This window comes from Bombyx mori, chromosome 20 (genome assembly GCF_030269925.1).
Source record: "Bombyx mori chromosome 20, ASM3026992v2".
Lineage (NCBI taxonomy): Eukaryota > Metazoa > Arthropoda > Insecta > Lepidoptera > Bombycidae > Bombyx > Bombyx mori.
Genome location: NC_085126.1, coordinates 8,737,767 through 8,755,027, shown reverse-complemented (window position 1 = coordinate 8,755,027; position 17,261 = coordinate 8,737,767). Strand labels below are relative to the sequence as shown.

At 39.5% G+C, this 17,261-nt stretch overlaps 2 protein-coding genes across 3 annotated transcripts in view; one reads left to right on the top strand and one right to left on the bottom strand.

Annotated features, from left to right (window-relative positions):
- LOC101741248 (GMP reductase 1) overlaps nt 1-9,601 on the top strand; it is a 31,487-nt gene extending 21,886 nt beyond the window's left edge. For both annotated transcript variants that reach the window (XM_062674396.1, XM_004927222.5), the window contains exons 3-8: nt 939-1,029; nt 2,414-2,580; nt 3,604-3,669; nt 4,197-4,319; nt 5,784-6,000; nt 6,876-9,601. In XM_062674396.1, the coding sequence (XP_062530380.1) occupies nt 939-1,029; nt 2,414-2,580; nt 3,604-3,669; nt 4,197-4,319; nt 5,784-6,000; nt 6,876-7,045 (834 nt within the window). In that variant the 3' untranslated portion in view covers nt 7,046-9,601. The remainder of the gene's footprint in view (nt 1-938; nt 1,030-2,413; nt 2,581-3,603; nt 3,670-4,196; nt 4,320-5,783; nt 6,001-6,875) is intronic.
- A 925-nt stretch (nt 9,602-10,526) lies between these two features.
- Nucleotides 10,527-15,601, bottom strand: LOC101743262 (uncharacterized). Its single transcript, XM_021348722.3, has 3 exons — nt 15,084-15,601; nt 12,100-12,243; nt 10,527-11,704 (listed from the first exon to the last, which is right to left on the bottom strand). Exons 1-3 carry the CDS (start codon nt 15,148-15,150, stop codon nt 10,542-10,544), a joined length of 1,374 nt encoding a protein of 457 aa, XP_021204397.1. The 5' UTR covers nt 15,151-15,601; the 3' UTR covers nt 10,527-10,541.
- Nucleotides 15,602-17,261: the final 1,660 nt, after the last annotated feature.

Here is a 17,261-nt window from a genome sequence, read left to right as displayed (position 1 = left end):
CTTGACCTTTGCCCTACAATGTCTATGCTCAGCTTGACGCTAAAGCAAAGAAACATTTTGTTTTTATTACCTACCCGCGTGGACTCACAAGAGGTCCTACCACCAGTAAAAAACTTTTTTTTCTACCTATACTGATAGCCTTGAGAGGCTATATCAGCTTCTTCTTGACGTATAGGTGAGCTCACGGGGCTCAAACCGGGAGTGTTGCTAACACTGGCTCTAGCAAGAGCAGTGCTTCGCAGAATCTACCACCGGATCGGAAACGCGACCTACTGAGAAGATCCGGCGAGAAACTCAGTGAGATGTGTCTGTGGTGAATATACTCTGAGTACATCATTATATCAGAGTACCCTTCTTTTGGCTTGGATTTTTATGCGTTACATTTTTTGGGAAGACCATCACGTGCCGAGAGCTGACCCGTCTTAGCCCACTGAGTTTCTCATCGAATCTTCTAAGTGGGTCGCAATTCCGATCCGGTGGTAGTTTCAGCGAAGCACTGTTTTTGCTAGGGCTAGTGTTAGCCAAATTCTCTCAGGTTGAGCCCGTGAGGCTCACCTACCCATCCGGGCGTAGCTGGAATCGAAGTCGTCGTAGCCTAAAGGATAAGACGTCCGGTGCATATGTGCTAAGCGATGCACCGGTGTTCGAATCCCGCAGGCGGGTACCAATTTTTCTAATGAAATACGTACTCAACAAATGGTCACGATTGACTTCCACGGTCAGGGGATGACGTCGTGTAATGAAAATAAAACCCGCAAAATTATAATTTGCGTAATAACTGGTGGTAGGAACAAGAGTGAGTCCACGCGTAGGTACCACCACCTTGTCTATTTCTGCCGTGAAGCAGTAATGCAAAAAAAAACCCTCTTAGGCTACCAGCGAATAGGTGGGGAAAAAAAGACCTGAAATGAATCTCATCAATCTGGTTCACATTTCAGCACGGACTCTTCACTTGCATACACAAGTACTACTCGGCCGAGGACTGGAAGAAGTTTTCTGATGCGCATCCAGAATGCTTGGAGCAAATGGGTGAGAGTTTAATTAATTAGTATCGCGTTTTTCTAACAAGATCAAAAATGCGTTTATGAAATTGAATATTGTGTAAGCGAAGGATCAGTGGAAATTGTGTTTTTTTTATTTAAAATATTTATAGCGGCACGTAAAACCCATTGCTGGCGTGGCGACGCATACCGTGGCGACGCTTCGCCGCTTTATATGATATTATATATTATTTATACATATATACAATGTATATGTAGTAGTGTGTACGATGTGGAGACGCGTCGCCATGCGCAAATGACTGTTTTTTAATATTAATAATATTTTATTTTTCATTACCTATATGCCACATGAATTTCTTGCCGTAAACGATCCTTTTATGGACTATAAGGTACCTGTACAAAATAATATCAATGTTTCACATCTGCCAGCCTTCCCGCGATGGCTCATTTTTTATTAAGGTCGTAGTCTCGTACAGCTGATGTTTGTGGTCACCATTTACTGTGTCCTTTTTACTATCGTACCTACTGAAAGTAGAACAGAATTTATCCTCACTGCATATCCAGAGATCTTCTTTTCACTGCTCCGAATGGACTCCGAGGTGTTCTTTCGGGGGCTTGGCGGGTTTGAACAGAGACCCGAGTAGTAGACAGTTTGTCTGTGTCCCCTGATATGGTTGATTATAAGCCGTATGGTGCTCTGGCTCCTCCACCTCCTCTTTGCACCGCTCTCCTCATTACTGAGGGTCGTGATTCCCCCGCTGCATCATTCTGTCATGTGCAACTGTTCTCAATCTGCTGCGATCCTTGCCCTCGTGTAGGGCATCGTGGAGTTTGAAGTCCAGACCGAATTTGGTCCAATTATTACGTGGAACTGTCTTCTCTGGCTACAGAGGCAATAAAAACAAACAGAGCTAGCTCGAGGTGATCTGTGTGCTTCGTCCGAGTTTTTTAACGTTCTCGATAGCGTAAAAGTTAACTCAAATTCGTATTCAGTTGGAACAGCGCCTCTAGCGGCAAACGTAGGCAAACGTTTCAACTCCATACAAATTTGAGTTAACTTTTACGCTATCGATGATCCCGATCCACTAACGGTGCTTTTAGGTATCTCAAGCACCGGTCATCGTTCTCGTCGAACCCGTCGCTTGCAACGAAGGGCTCGACGAGTAAATTAACCCTCAGACACAGCCCATTGAGTTTCTCGCCGGATCTTAGTGGGTCGCGTTTCCGATCCGGTGGCAGATTCTGCGAAGCACGGCTCTTGTTAGGGTTCGTGCTAGCAACGTCGTCAGGTTTGAGCCCCGTGAGCTCACCCACTAGTTAAGGTTACGCTGATATAGCCTCTCAAGGCTCTCAGCTTAGGTACAAAAAAAAAAAAAAACTTGCACCAAGGACAATGTTGTGATTGTCGACAGCCGCGAGCTCTGGAACCGCGGAGGCTGACTTCGAGCGTCTCACGGAGATCCTGAAGACGGTCGCCGACATCAAGTTCATCTGTCTGGACGTGGCGAATGGGTATTCTCAGCACTTCGTCGAGTACGTCCGGAGGGTTCGGGCTGCCTTCCCGAAGCACACTATCATTGTGAGCATCCTTAAAACCGACCTCTCCCATTACGAATATAGGAGAAGAAGAAAATACCTTTGAGACATTGAGGAAGGCAATCCTGACAAACTCACGCTGGTACAGCGAGAAATCCGCTATACGATTATTTATTATTTGTTTTATTACTTAGATGGGTGGACGAGCTCACAGCCCACCTGGTGTTAAGTGGTTACTGGAGCCCATAGACATCTATCACGTAAATGCCGTCATCCACCTTGAGATATGATTTCTAAGGTCTCAGTATAGTTACAATGGCTGCCCCACCCTTAAAACCGAAAAGCATTACTACTTCACGGCAGAAATAGGCGGGGTGGTGGTACCTACCCGTGAGGACTCACAAGAAGTCCTAACACCATTAATTACGCAAATTATAATTTTGCGGGTTTGATTTTTATTACACTGTGTTATTCCTTCACTTTAGGTCACGATGTATGGTTATTGAGGTAATTTGCTGGTGGTAGAGTAGTAGAGCCCACATGGGTAGGTAACACCAGTCTTTTCGTAACGCGGCTTGAAGTGTGGGCCAGCCGTTTTACTATAATTGAGTTGACAGCGTTTTAATCAAATGAGACTTTTAACTCGTGCCTCCTTACAACCCCTCCACTAAATGTAATCGCACAATAATTGGAGATTGCTCTTGTCCAGTCCTGGTGGCTCCTTATGACATCTATGATTTTTTTTATTTATTGCTTAGATGGGTGGACGTGCTCACAGCCCATCCGGTGTAAAGTGGTTACTGGAGACTGGTAAATGCGCCACCCACCTTGAGATATAAGTTCTATGGTCTTAAGTATAGTTACAACCGCTGCCCCACCTTTCAAACCGAAACGCATTACTGCTTCACGGCAGAGATAGGTGGGGTGGTGGTGCCTACCCATGCGGACTCATAAGAGGTCCTACCACCAGTAACTATGAGAAGAGATTTGGTGGTGCTACTTCAGCCACCACAAAGCCATTCACACCGCTTTAGTGTTACTAGTATATTGCTTGTTCTATTTCCAGGCAGGTAACGTGGTGACCGGTGAAATGGTCGAGGAGTTGATTCTATCCGGAGCTGATATCATCAAGGTAATTAGTATCATTAGTTCAAACCTATTGATTAGCGTAGATAGAGAGGCAAGGTTTAGCGAGGCTTAACTACCATTAGTTCGTAACAGAAACAGGATACCCCGCAGATGGGTATCAAAGAAATGTACTTATTACATCTAATTTGTGCTTACGAATTACCCATTGAGTTTCTCGCCGGAACTTTCGGGTGGGTCGCAATTTCGATCCGATGGTAGATTCAGCGAAGTAATGTTCTTGCTAGGGCTAGTGTTAGCAGTTATGTCAGCTTGAGCGCCATGAGTTCACCTACCGATCCGCGCGATTTTGGAATAGCCCCTTAGGCTACCAAGGTTTAGGCAGGAAAAACAAAGCTTACGAACGAATTGGCGATGAATGAAATTGTTATTAAAAAATTAAGCACTAATTTTAATTATTCGTATAATTGACTTCGTTCTCATGTCTCAAGATGAGTCTTGTGAGGTTTACAGATTCCAGTAGCCGCGACAAAGAATTAGACTTTACAATTTGAGTATTTCGGACGATTCCAGGTTGGTATCGGCCCGGGATCAGTCTGTACGACCCGTATCAAGACCGGCGTGGGGTATCCGCAGCTATCAGCCGTCATCGAATGCGCTGACGCTGCCCACGGCCTCAAAGGACATATTATATCGGTGAGTTTTAAACTGGGTACATTAGTGTCACTTTGCAGCCCTTTTCTATTGACAATAGTCCATCAGTTAGATGGATTCTCAGCAGCGCTGATAACTTCGGAGACTGGCCAGGATGGGTCGGGACAATGCGTGGAGCTATGGCCTATAAATAAATATACAGGCATCTTTAGTGCATTCGTTGATGAGAGTTGGGTATACCAGATGGTACGTCAAAAAATGTTCTCTGCGCGCAAATATTTAATGATATTATAAGCTCGCTCGGTAAAGTACCATCATTCTCTCTAGTTCTGCCGCGAAGCCGCCTTCTTTGGACCCTAAAGCTCTAAAGACCTAAAGCTCTAAAGACCTAAAGCTCTAAAGACCTAAAGCTCTAAAGCCCTAAAGACCCCTTTTTTTTTTTTTTTGAAAGATAAACTAAAGACCTAAAGACCCTAAAGGTCAGATCCTCGAGTTTCGCAGTTTCTGAAAATGCTTGGGCAACTTCAAGCGTCAGTGTCTTGTCATTTAAAACTCGTTGGATCACCTTTTGGGAATTTCCGACACAACCATACATCTCGCCACATATTTAGGAATTTTTGGTGTGATAAACATGTTTAAATGTTTTATTCATTAAAAGCCATTTCTAGTGTACTTTTTGGGCAGATCTTTTTTTGGCTATTATTGTAATCTTCGGTGCACTTAGATGTTTTTTGTCATAATTCTTACTGGCATCATAAAGAACGTGGCCCTTACGACGTATATCGAATTCTGTATTTAAAAACTTGGAGGATCATTCCATCGAATCGCCAACATAACAATAAATTTGTACTATACTAGCATTAGGGCTGTTTGGGATCATGCGTCGACAGATCCTAGCATCTTCTGCGTATTTCTGTCGCTGTTTAATAATAAATTACCGGGAACAAATCACGGTCACCACACCACAAAGCACGGTCATCCGGCCCCAATTTAGGATTCCCTGTGTTATGAGTACTAGAGACTCATAAATATCTTTTTTTTTTGTATTTGTATTGTGGATGGACGAAGTCACGACCAGCCTGGTGTTAAGTGGGTACCGGAGCCCATAGATATCTACAACGTAAATGCCGCCACCCAACTTGAGATATGAGTTCTAATTTCTCAGTATAGTTACAAGGGCTGCCCAACCGAAACGCATTACTGCTGCACGGTATAAATAGGCAGGGAGGTGGTACCTACCTGTGCGGACTCATAAGAGGTCCTACCACCACTACCTATTTAGTACGGAGAAAATAAACACCCAGACATAGAGCAAATAAATCTGTTCATCACATGAATGTTTGCCCGTTGTGGGAATAGAACCCGCAACCCAGGCGCAACAATCTAGGCCGCTAACTATTGCACCGCCGAGTCAGTCAAATTCACCTTCGACTCGTGTCTCAAGATGACGGCGTCTGCTCATCTAGAGCAATCGTTATAAAAACTATAGGTCCTGTCCGTGGTCAGGACGGGGGCTGCACCTGTCCTGGGGATGTGGCGAAGGCGTTCGGAGCGGGGGCCGACTTCGTGATGGCTGGCGGCATGTTCGCGGGCCACGACCAGTGCGGGGGCGACGTCGTCACGCATCCCGACGGGAGGAAGGTCAAGCTTTTCTACGGGATGTCGTCCTCCACCGCCATGCTGAAGCATTCCGGAGGGGTCGCTGACTACAGGTCCTCCGAAGGTAAAGCGTTAATGGTTTTCGCGTTTCATGATTTTTATTTTTTTATTAAAGGTATTTTACGACCTTGGTAACTAAGACCTTTAAGTCATGTATTATTTATTTATTTTTTCTTATAATATTTTTATGAAAAATGATAATATGGAGTGAAATGAAATAAGATGAGATGATATGGGATGAAATATAATCTAAGTAAAATGGTAGTCTTTTATAGAGATTTTTTCAGTGGATTTTTTGGAGGATCCGGAAAAGTTACGTCCAGCGGCTTTGTTTCATTTTCCCACATTTGTGCACTTTCACAGATATTAAACAGTTAATAAACCACCGTTATTACACATTTAAACCTGAAGAAACACTAAATAGACAAAATAAAACAAATCACACAAATTCACTCCTCGCGTTCCCGCCAAAAAGTCCTCGCTTTTCATGAGCCAGTTTCTTCTAGGTTAGATTAGCCAGCGGCTCTCAACCTTTTTGACTCAGCACTCTTACATACATGCACTTTTTTGTAGTCGAAATGAAGGCAGGTATGAATAAATAAGCAAATACTACCGACACTTTTTAAATCTATATACCTATATATATAAAAATGAATTGCTGTTCGTTAGTTTTGCTAAAACTCGAGAATGGCTGGACCGATTTTGGTTTTGAATTATTTGTGGAAGTCCAGAGATGGTTTAAAAGGTAGATAAATATGAAAATGCTCGGAATTAAATAAAAATTGCAATTTTGTTTTTCCTTTGATGTGTCCTCCGTCGGACGGATTCCTTTTGTTTGTTTTAAGTTTATTTTATACAAAAGTTTAGGTATTTTATTTATCGATTGAGGCACTACGAAGTCTGCCGGGTCAGCTAGTCTGATATATTTTCGAATTTCAGGTAAAACCGTTGAAGTGGAATACCGGGGTGACGTTGCGATAACGGTCAAGGATATTCTGGGTGGTCTCAGGTCGGCCTGCACTTACGTGGGAGCGGCAAGGCTCAGGGAATTACCCCGTAGAGCCACCTTCATCCGGTGCTGCAGACAGGTCAACGACACCTTCTCTTAATTTATACGTTCCTGGTACTTTAATATTTTAATTCAAAGCGGTCTTTGCTGAGATTTTATTTTTATTATTGCTGTAACAAATCCATTAAGTCGGACATATACAGAAGAACAGAGTTCACATGAGACATGAGTTCTATAGACTTTATCACTAGGCTCTTTTTTATAAACTCACAACAGAAGTTACGACCTTGTTGAATTAGGTCCGTCACGTTCCACGATTAATTAATTTTGAAAATCACAACGCGTTCTGTCAATTTTGAATTTCTATTCTTGTATATTATGAGTTTTATAGACTTTATCACTAGGCTGTTTTTTATAATGTCAACAAAAAAGAAGTTACGACTTTGTGGAATTATATCTATCACGTTCCACGTTTAATTTTGAAAATCACAAAGCAATTCTTTCAATTTTGAATTACACTACAACTGGTTTTTTTTTGGTAGATGACGTAGCTCCTTGGAATTATGTGAGCCTGGTAGTTTGTTTTCAAAACGCCACAATAATTATCATTTTTGTAATATTTAAAAGCTACGCTACTAAAAAAATATATACAGTATCTTCATAAAGTTATATGCAGCCTTAGGACAACGGCAAAATTGTACGGTTAGTATTGAAATATAAAAGCTATCTTATGGGAATTTGACTTCACTAAGCGGTTCGTTCTAATTTCGAATTTTAATTTCTGAACAACAAAAAATCTCTTTCTCTCTCTTTCTCTCTGTCTGCCTGTCTGTACTCCTGGTATTTAAAAGAAGGTGTATTATGTGACAGAGTTACTGTGTCAACACTTTTGAGTTATAAGACCCTGGTACTTTTTATATCAAGACAAAGTTTTATTTATGAATCAATTTCTGGAACATTCGGTGGAACATTTAAAAAAACGAAATAAATTGCTAAAAAAAATAATCTAGGCACAATTTTTTTATGTTTAGTTAGGTAAAATGCATTTTTCAAAAGACAATCGTTAGAAAGAAAGTACACAATATTATTTATTAATATTTAAACTTTTAAATATATATTTTTTGCACAAAAGCTATATGAATTATTAAAATATAAACATAAATAATACCTATTCAATAGCAATTTCAATAAAAGCCTAAATTCATTTACAATCGGATGTCTTGTTTGTTAGAATTTGAAAAAAAAAAATTTGAATACCGTAGACTAATTAGAATACCAAAGAAGTTATGGCATCTTTTGAAAATAGTGCTTATCCGTTTTCATATAGGAGAAATTTAGAAAATTTTAGCTAAATATTAAAAATAGATAGTTTTATACATAATAATAATATACACACTTGCTTGAACGCTAAATGCTGGTGCTAATTCCTTTTCTAAATAATTATTTACGTTTTATCTAGACGTTAAGTTCGGCGTGGAGGCATATCTATCTTGCAAATTACACAAATTCAAATCTATACTGGGTGTTAGGAGATCGTTTTTGCCTTTTTTGATTTAGTGTTTCATTGCTGGTTTTTTTTAAGTAAATTAATGTATTTGTTATGAAACTATCGTTTCATTTAGCTGTACTAACATGATGAAGCGTAAATAATGCTAATTTACTGGTGGTAGGACCTCTTGTGAGTCCGCACGGGTAGGTGCCACCACCCCGCCTATTTCTGCCGTGAAGCAGTAATGCGTTTCGGCTTGAAGGATGGGGCAGCCGTTGTAACTATACCTTAGAACTTGTATCTCAAGGTGAGTGGCGCATTTACGTTGTAGATGTCTATGGGCTCCAGTAACCACTTAACACCAGGTGGGCTGTGAGCTCGTCCACCCATCTAAACAATAAAAAAAAAAGTTTTAAAAATATGTTTTTTTTAATCAGGAGATCGATTTTTTTCCGTCCCATCATCAAAGTTGTCATTAGTACTATCGTCTGTCTTCGTTTTCGGAAGCGGTCTCCTAACACCCAGTATATTAATTATATTATTAATAGGCAAAGATAAAAGAATCATTTTTCCCGCTATTTTGTTTAGTAACCTATTGACAAGTTTGAGGAGTATTTAAAAAGAAAATGTAATCTTTTTTCGAAATTACAATAGCAAAAAGACAAAATGTAATGCATAAAATTAAACTAAATCTTTATCTATCTGTAATTAAGGTTTAATTTCGATAGCTGGACAGCTGATTATCTATAAATTAAAATTGAGTTTTGTTTTTAAAATGACTTTTTAAAATGAATGACAAAGTCGATTTAAAGATTTTAGCTTTGAGGTTGATGAAATAGAAGTTTGAGATTACGATCGCCTTTATTACAGTGCAGTCGAAACAATCGACCTCATGTCTCAAAAAAGACTGCGGATCCATTTGCAACCAGACAGCATAGCTTCTCCACGGCAGATATAGCTATAAATGTCAGAACGTTATATATCTGGATAATATCTTAACTATTATTTGTTCTGTTATTATAGTATATTTTTTAATTATTGTTTTTTTTTAAATCTATTTTATGAATGATTTATTGTAATGATTTTGTTTAAGGATCATAAAAGACGAATCTTTATAAATTATGAAAAGCGACTTGTTGATATCAAATTAAAGCTAACTTACAATTATTTATAATGTTATTTCTTTCACTTAATCCCCTAAACCACAAATACCATTCATTTTAATTATGCTCAAGCACCTCCGTCTGCCCTTGATTATGTTGTCAGCATCAGCATCGTCAGTTGTTCAGATTATGTTGTCAGCATCAGCATATATTATCAGCATCAGCATCGTCAGCCCGCAGTGGTCCACTGCTGGATATAGACATCTCTCCTAATTTACGAATTTCCATTATGGCGATTGTAACAGCACCCAAAATATAATCGCAAAATAAAATGCATCGCGGCAGAATCTATACTAACATATTTAAATGGTTTTTCGGATGTTCCGTTATAATTACTGAACCATGCATCCACTTGACTTGAATCTTGGTATCCATGTAGAAAATACATGCACTTAATGGATAGGCTAATATTTATATGAGTGTTGGACTCCCTACACAAGTTAATGATAAGAATCTTTGTGGGGGTGAGAAATAATAATGTTAATTTTAAATGCCCAGCGAAGCGGACGGGTACAGCTATATCCAATAAGTCTGTGCCAAGAGCAAAAACAAAAAAAAAATGTGTATGTGTGCAAGCAAGTCACACACGGTAGAAGTGAAACTTATAAAATATAAAAATAATCGCAAGGGTCAACCACTCCGTGCAATGGAGCAGCCACAATCCGGGGGAACCGCCTGCATTATTACGGTATCCCGACGCCAGGTAGGTATCATTTAGCAAGAGAAATACGAGAACGTCTATCAACTGTGTAACTTCTCGTTACCGCGATTCAGGCATTGTTGAATTTACTTGCAGCGACACCTATTGATAACAAACTAAATAAGATAAACATGATGCGTAACGGAAGAAATTAAAATGGCGCGTAACCGAAAAACGTTACATACTTTTTTCCTCCCTACGTCGATGAAGTTTATTCCAAAAACAAAAAAAAAAACATTCACATTTATTTACCATTACAAACCGCCATCGTACACAATATATTTCCATTCGATAAACAATAGCACACATTGCAGTCTATCCGGTAAGTATGGCCAGCACGACAACGGCCTAATTCGTGTGCGATCGGTACCAAATCCACACTCAAACTATTGCACACTCTAGTCGTGCAAGTCATAATCTGACCGTTGCTCTGACATTTGCACACGTTACAATCCTTTTTATAAACGTGTTGCGGTTCGCAATATCCGTGCAACACAGCCAGATCTGTTTTCCTGATCTGATCCGATCTGGTGCAGTGGTCGTCGATCCCGCAAATTTCCTGCTTAACCCCATCGATGACGGTGCAATAACAGTGATGGCAGTTCTTCTCGTAAGTCGTGCCTTCGACGCAGTCCGTGCCAAAGTCATTCTCGGAGCATTTTTTGACAGTGCAACTGTGGACTTTCATGTTTCTGTCATTGAAACATTTGCAAGTGTTACAGTCGTTAATATACTGCGTACCCGGTATGCATTCGGTGTCGTCAATTGGGGTTTCCGTGAAGGGAAACTCTCCAGTCGGCATCCTGAACCGCTCCTTGAGAGATTCCTCGCTTAGAGCACTCAAACACCGTTTCGCTGTGCAGTGCATTTGATTAATATCATCGCAATAACATTGGTTGCAGTCAACATAAAATGACTCGCCCGATCTTCGGTTTTTGCACAGACTCCTTTCGTTGCGTTGGTTACATACGAGTCTGTTGTTCCGTAAACACTGACAGGTATTTAGGCCAATGCTGTATACTTTACCGAGTATGCACTCCGCGTAAAATTCCTTGATCACATCTTTAGAATCATCGCCGTTCCTACCGTAGTCTTTGGCGCATAAATCGTCATAACAGTTTGTGGCATTGATTCTCCCGGATGAACCACAGAAGCACATTCGGCATCCAAACATTCTGATAGTTTCCGGAACGCACTCTTGATCGTCCGGTTCCTCTTCTAAAGCTGTATCCACTGAATCGAGGAGTAGAAAGGTCTTTTTGCATATGAGACTTGGCCATTTTCCGTTTTTGCCGCATACACAAAGCAATTCGTCTCTTTTGTATTGTACCCCAGGCTGGCACTCTACGTTGCCCGAACGCCAAACACCGTGACCTTCCATACCTACGTTGATGTCATTAATTGCTTCTATCATGGAAGAAAAAAAAAATGAGTTACTTTAAAGGAATTGAAACTTAAGGATTCTGGTACATGGGAAAGTGTTTTATTTATTCAATCAAAATACAATTTACGAAAAGCGACCAAACTATTCCAAAGAAAATGGGCAGTAATACACCACGGTACTGTTATCACTTATCTGCGTTTCCCGTTGTTAGGGATATACGCTCTTACTGCCGTGTTTCGCTCAGCCTATTTCTGCCGCGAAAAGCATTCCGGACTTAAGAGCGAGGACCAGTTGTACAATAGAATAGATACTACGAAATCTTGGGTCAAAATTATTAAGTGGTCATATTTATCTTCGCTACGGTCATCAATAGTTACGGGAGGCCTTGAGCTGATATTTAATCCATAAAGAACCTTACCATTGAAATGTTTGAACATGTCGACTTCATTGCAAACCCTGGCTTTACAACTGTATTTATTGTTCTCGCATTTACACCAATTACAGTCGTTGAGCAGTTGAGAATTCTTCGCGCAGTTTTGTCTCCATAGCGTCTGTGGTATGGCTGTCGGAAAAATATATATTTTTCAACGTTACGATAGTAAAATTTTATACTTATTCAATATATACATCATTTCATTTATTTACATCCTGTAAATTTTTTTTTGGTGCTAAGATATATAGGCAGGTCGCCAATGCGACCATAATCATGTGTCAGCGTCAAGTCTGCCAACAAGAAGCATCTATAATATAAATATTAAAATATTAAATTCAGTAATGTTCTTTCCCTTAAAAAGACATTATAACGTTGATCACACATTCCCGATCCTGCGGACAGAATGGAAAGCAGTCGACGTCGCCCCAAACACGTCATTTCGGATCGTCCCGATCCACTAACGGTGCTTCTAGGTACCTCAAGCACCGGTCATCGTCCTCGTCGAACCCGTCGCTTGCGACGAAGGGCCCGACGAGTAAATTAACACAGCCCACTGAGTTTCTCGCCGGATCTTCTCAGTAGGTCGCGTTTCCGATCCGGTGGTAGATTCTGCGAAGCACGGCACTTGCTAGGGTTCGTGTTAGCAACGTCATCAGGTTTGAGCCCTGTGAGCTCACCTACTAGTTAAGGCGACGCTGATATAGCCTCTCAAGGCCATCAGCTTATGTAGGAAAAAAAAGTTGATCACGCGTTATTTACCCTTTGTATTAAGATCCAAACAGCAAACCAAATGAGTTTCCATAATTAACAAAACCAAGTAGATATGGAATAGCAGATAAAGAATTAAAAAATAATTAATTGAAGTGAATCATTTCAGGACACCCACGTGAAAAGATGAGTAGAGCTACAGTAGTGCATTTTAGACCACATCATACGACCAGACTGTGTCCCATAGAGTTTTATACCACAGCGAATAGACCACAATGTTTGGTTGAACACTACCGTATATTTTAATATAATATACTCGTAAAGATTAACCATCTAAGTGCTCTGTTAAAGATATCGTTAACTGTATTCATAAAGCAGGATAAAATGTTAACATATATGCAACGTGTAAGCGACCACCAATCAGTTAGGAGATCTAGATATCAATGGTCGATGCTAAAGCAGATATTTTTGAACTACAAGCCACTGGCTGACGACGGGTAGCGCAAGACACAGAAGTTCACAACCGCATGTTTTTTCATGCCACCCTTGTTCGTTTACTGGTGGTAGGACCTCTTGTGAGTCCGCATGGGTAGATACCACCACCCTGCCTATTTCTGTCGTGGAGCAGTAATGCGTTTCGGTTTGAAGGGTGCGGCAGCCGTTGTAACCATACTGAGACCTTAGAACTTATATCTGAAGGTGGGTGGCGCGCTTACGTTGTAGATGTCTATGGGCTCCAGTAGCCACTTAACACCACCACCAACGGTGAGCTGTGAGCTCGTCCAACCATCTAAGCAATAAAAAAAAACGACTAGGTGCCTTTTAATAGTCAATCTGACTTCCACAGGAGTCGACTACTGCTTTCGCAGCTAATATGTTTGTTAAAGACATTTGGTATAAAGGTCTTAGGATCGGCTGTCCCACCACCTTCACAGCGGCACCCATGCGGGCACGCAGTACCCAGGAATTACGCAAACTTGTAAATTTCGATGGTTTTGTACATTACACGATTTTTCTTTCATCGTGGAAAGTTGAAAACGAATTCTTTAAGAAGCATTAGTGTATATTCCAGCGGAATTTACACCTCGGAGTTGTCACATCAGTCACCACAAATACACTAGGTGTCTCGTCATTAAGGTAATTAGCGCTTTCGACTAGTAAGTATATTGTATTTTCTGACAGATTTTCATTGCAGTATAATACATACAAGCTGTACCAATTAAGAGAAATCGAAATATTTATCGTATACTAGCTGACCCGGCAGACTTCGTAGTGCCTCAATCGATAAATAAAAGACCTAAACTTTATTTAATTCCGAGAATTTTCATATTTATCTGACTTTTAAACCTTCTCTGGACTTCCACAAATAATTCAAGACCAAAATTAGTCAAATCGGTCCAGCCGTTCTCGAGTTTTAGCGAGACTAACGAACAGCAATTCATTTTTATATATAGAGATTACTAAGTCCGTGCAACGTCTTGACTATTTCTGACACGAAACAGTCATGGATGCTGGCTTCAAAGGTAACACATAATGCATTACGACATTTACAATATGCCCCGGTAAAGATTTATTCAGACTGACAACTAGAAAATTATAATATACTTATGTAGCTTAAAAATTAAAAAGAATAACAATTAAACCCATCTTTTTTTAACCTGCTGATATCCGTCAGGATATTAGAGTGAAATTATAACATTACTAGCTGTACCTGTCCGCTTCGTTGGGCATTTAAAATTAACATTATTATTTCTCATCCCCACAAAGTTTCTCATCATTAATGCCCTCGCAACTGATTTAGGGAGTCGAACACTCATATAAATATTAGCCTATCCATTAAGTACCTACATGTATTTTCTACATGGGTACCAAGTTTCAATCGGATGCACGGTTCAGTAGTTATAACGGAACATCCGTCAAAGCCACTGTAGATTTATATATTAGTATAGAACAACTTGGCGTCGCTCGGTGGAGCAGGAGCTAGGGGTCTTGGGCATGACGTGGGAGGAGCTAGAACAGACTGCCCAACACCGATGTAAATGGAAAAATTTGATTCGAGCCCTACACCCCAGCAGAGGGTAATAGGAAGGAATGATGATGATGATGATGATAGATATAGATTTTGTTGTCATCGGTTCTAAATGCGGGTGCAAAATGGCGGTCAAAGATTCCGTCACATGGATATAGACATACATGCCAAGCTAATAAAAGTGTGTTAATAATGCGTTAGTAAAAAAACAAATTAATTTCTGAATACCCACGTTTTCTATACGAATACATAAACACAGCTGTCGCCTCGAGAATCAACAGGAAAATTCTTGATTTCATTGTCAGCCGTCTTCAATATAATCACTAAGGTTTTTCAATTAAATTAGCGTGCTCGTGTTCCGCGAACATTATCAGTAGTTGTAATTGATTTTCCTCAATAATTTTCCGTTTTCTCTTGGTTTAACGAGATTCATTAATCAAAAGTCTTACGTGCAGTTTCATGATTGTGTACCACAAGATTACCAACACGATCAAAATACACAGATGACTTCTTGTTTAGTTTAGTGGATATATTTTTTAAGTAAATCTTTCATGCTAGTCTGCCCTATGTCGAGGAGGTCTGGGATTTACACTAGAAATGCTTTTGGTAGCGTAATAAGGTGTATTTGTCGACCACAAATGTATTTTTACTGGAATATAAAGAAGAAAATTTTGTTATTACAGATTTTAGGACGAATTATATTTGCGAAAAACTAAAAATTTGCGTAATTACTTCTGTTAGGGCATTCAGGTACCGCAAACATGATAACACATTTATTTGTTTTTTTTTTCATCCTTATTCAAAAACGAGGTTAAGGTTCAAACCTTAACCTCATTCTTTTTTTATTGCCCATGTAGGCAGACGAGCATACGGCCCACCTGATGGTGAGTGGTTACCGTCGCCCATGGACTTCAGCAATGCCAGGGGCAGAGCCAAGCCGCTGCCTACCGCTTTTTTAAGGTGACATTCACATTGAGACATCTTTCGGTACATATCCATTTAATCTTAGGCTTACCACGACTTATCGTGAGTATTTTTAAAATAAAGATACCTAGTGTACTTGTGTCAAGAGAAGTGCATATACATGTGGTCATTTTGTTTAATAAAAATCAAAGCCGTAAATTTTCTAGATTTGCGTGAATACTGTTTTGACCATATCTACCGGTTTTAATGTTGGAGTAATTTTTATGCAATACCCCTGAGACTTCGTTTTCAAGTCTTTAAAATAGTGGCGTTATCAAATTGTAATGATTTCTCGTAACCAATTGTCATCATGTGGACCGTGAACTCGACCATATATTTAAGTTCATTTTAAAATGCTATTATTGTATTAGGTTGATATCTTTGTATGTAACTAATGTTGGAAACCCAACAAATTGGTATGAAACCTTTTTTATTGTTGTGGTTGTTATGGCTTTTGACATTACATTTGAATTTGAATTTTGAAATGTCTTAGTTCTGTCATTCTCTTTTCATCCGTGCTATTGTACGCGATTTATAAAATTGTAAAAATATACAAATTTTATACGTGCAATCCTCGCGAGTTTATTTATCAAGTTCCTTGCCCATCCTAATCATACAGTCCATTACAACTAATTCTTCGAATATCCTTTTTACCGATTTCAAAACGATCGATTAACTTGCTTAGTCTGTACACAATAATTTAACTTCGCTCATCCTGACAGGTATTAATAGGATAAAAAAATCATTGTTAGTTCGGTTTGCGAACAAGCGCGTCTCTTTTATTTTTAAACTCGATACTACAAACATTTTCTTAAATCTGGATATTACTTAACGTTTTGTTTTATGTCACTATTGAATATGTTATAGGTAAAATAAACCTCCTGTATTCGGAAATCTGTTTATTTGGTTACAAAATTTAAGAGTAGCAAAAGCTATGAAAGATTAAGTTTCATTTGCATTTCATCTTTGAGCACAGCAGCTTTCCGTTTTTTAAGCACATACATTTATTGCAGTCTATATACTTTTGTGTGCCTGGCTCACAGTCAGGATCTGATCGTATCGACAGCGAGTTTCTCCTAAACGCCATTTTCAGGACCTCATCTAGTATCCTTGGTATTTTCTGTTTCAATGTCTCACCCAAATCCTTTTTCAGGTTCAAAAACGGCTCCTCCTGCTTATATTTTTTTGGTTTATGTTGAATATCCTTCTTTTTAAACTCGTTAGCATCAGCATTTAGATCTGTCATATATTTATAGTGATCAGCGTTTTCGAAAGACGCCACTCCGATATCTATGTTTTTTGTATTACTATTTTTATTAGAGATTTCTTTATTATCTAATGTATTTCCAAAATCGTTATGTTCGTATTTATTCTCATCAATATCATTTAAAGTGTCGTCGTCTGGAGTTTCCACGATATTAATATTTGTATCTGCTGGCTTCGATTC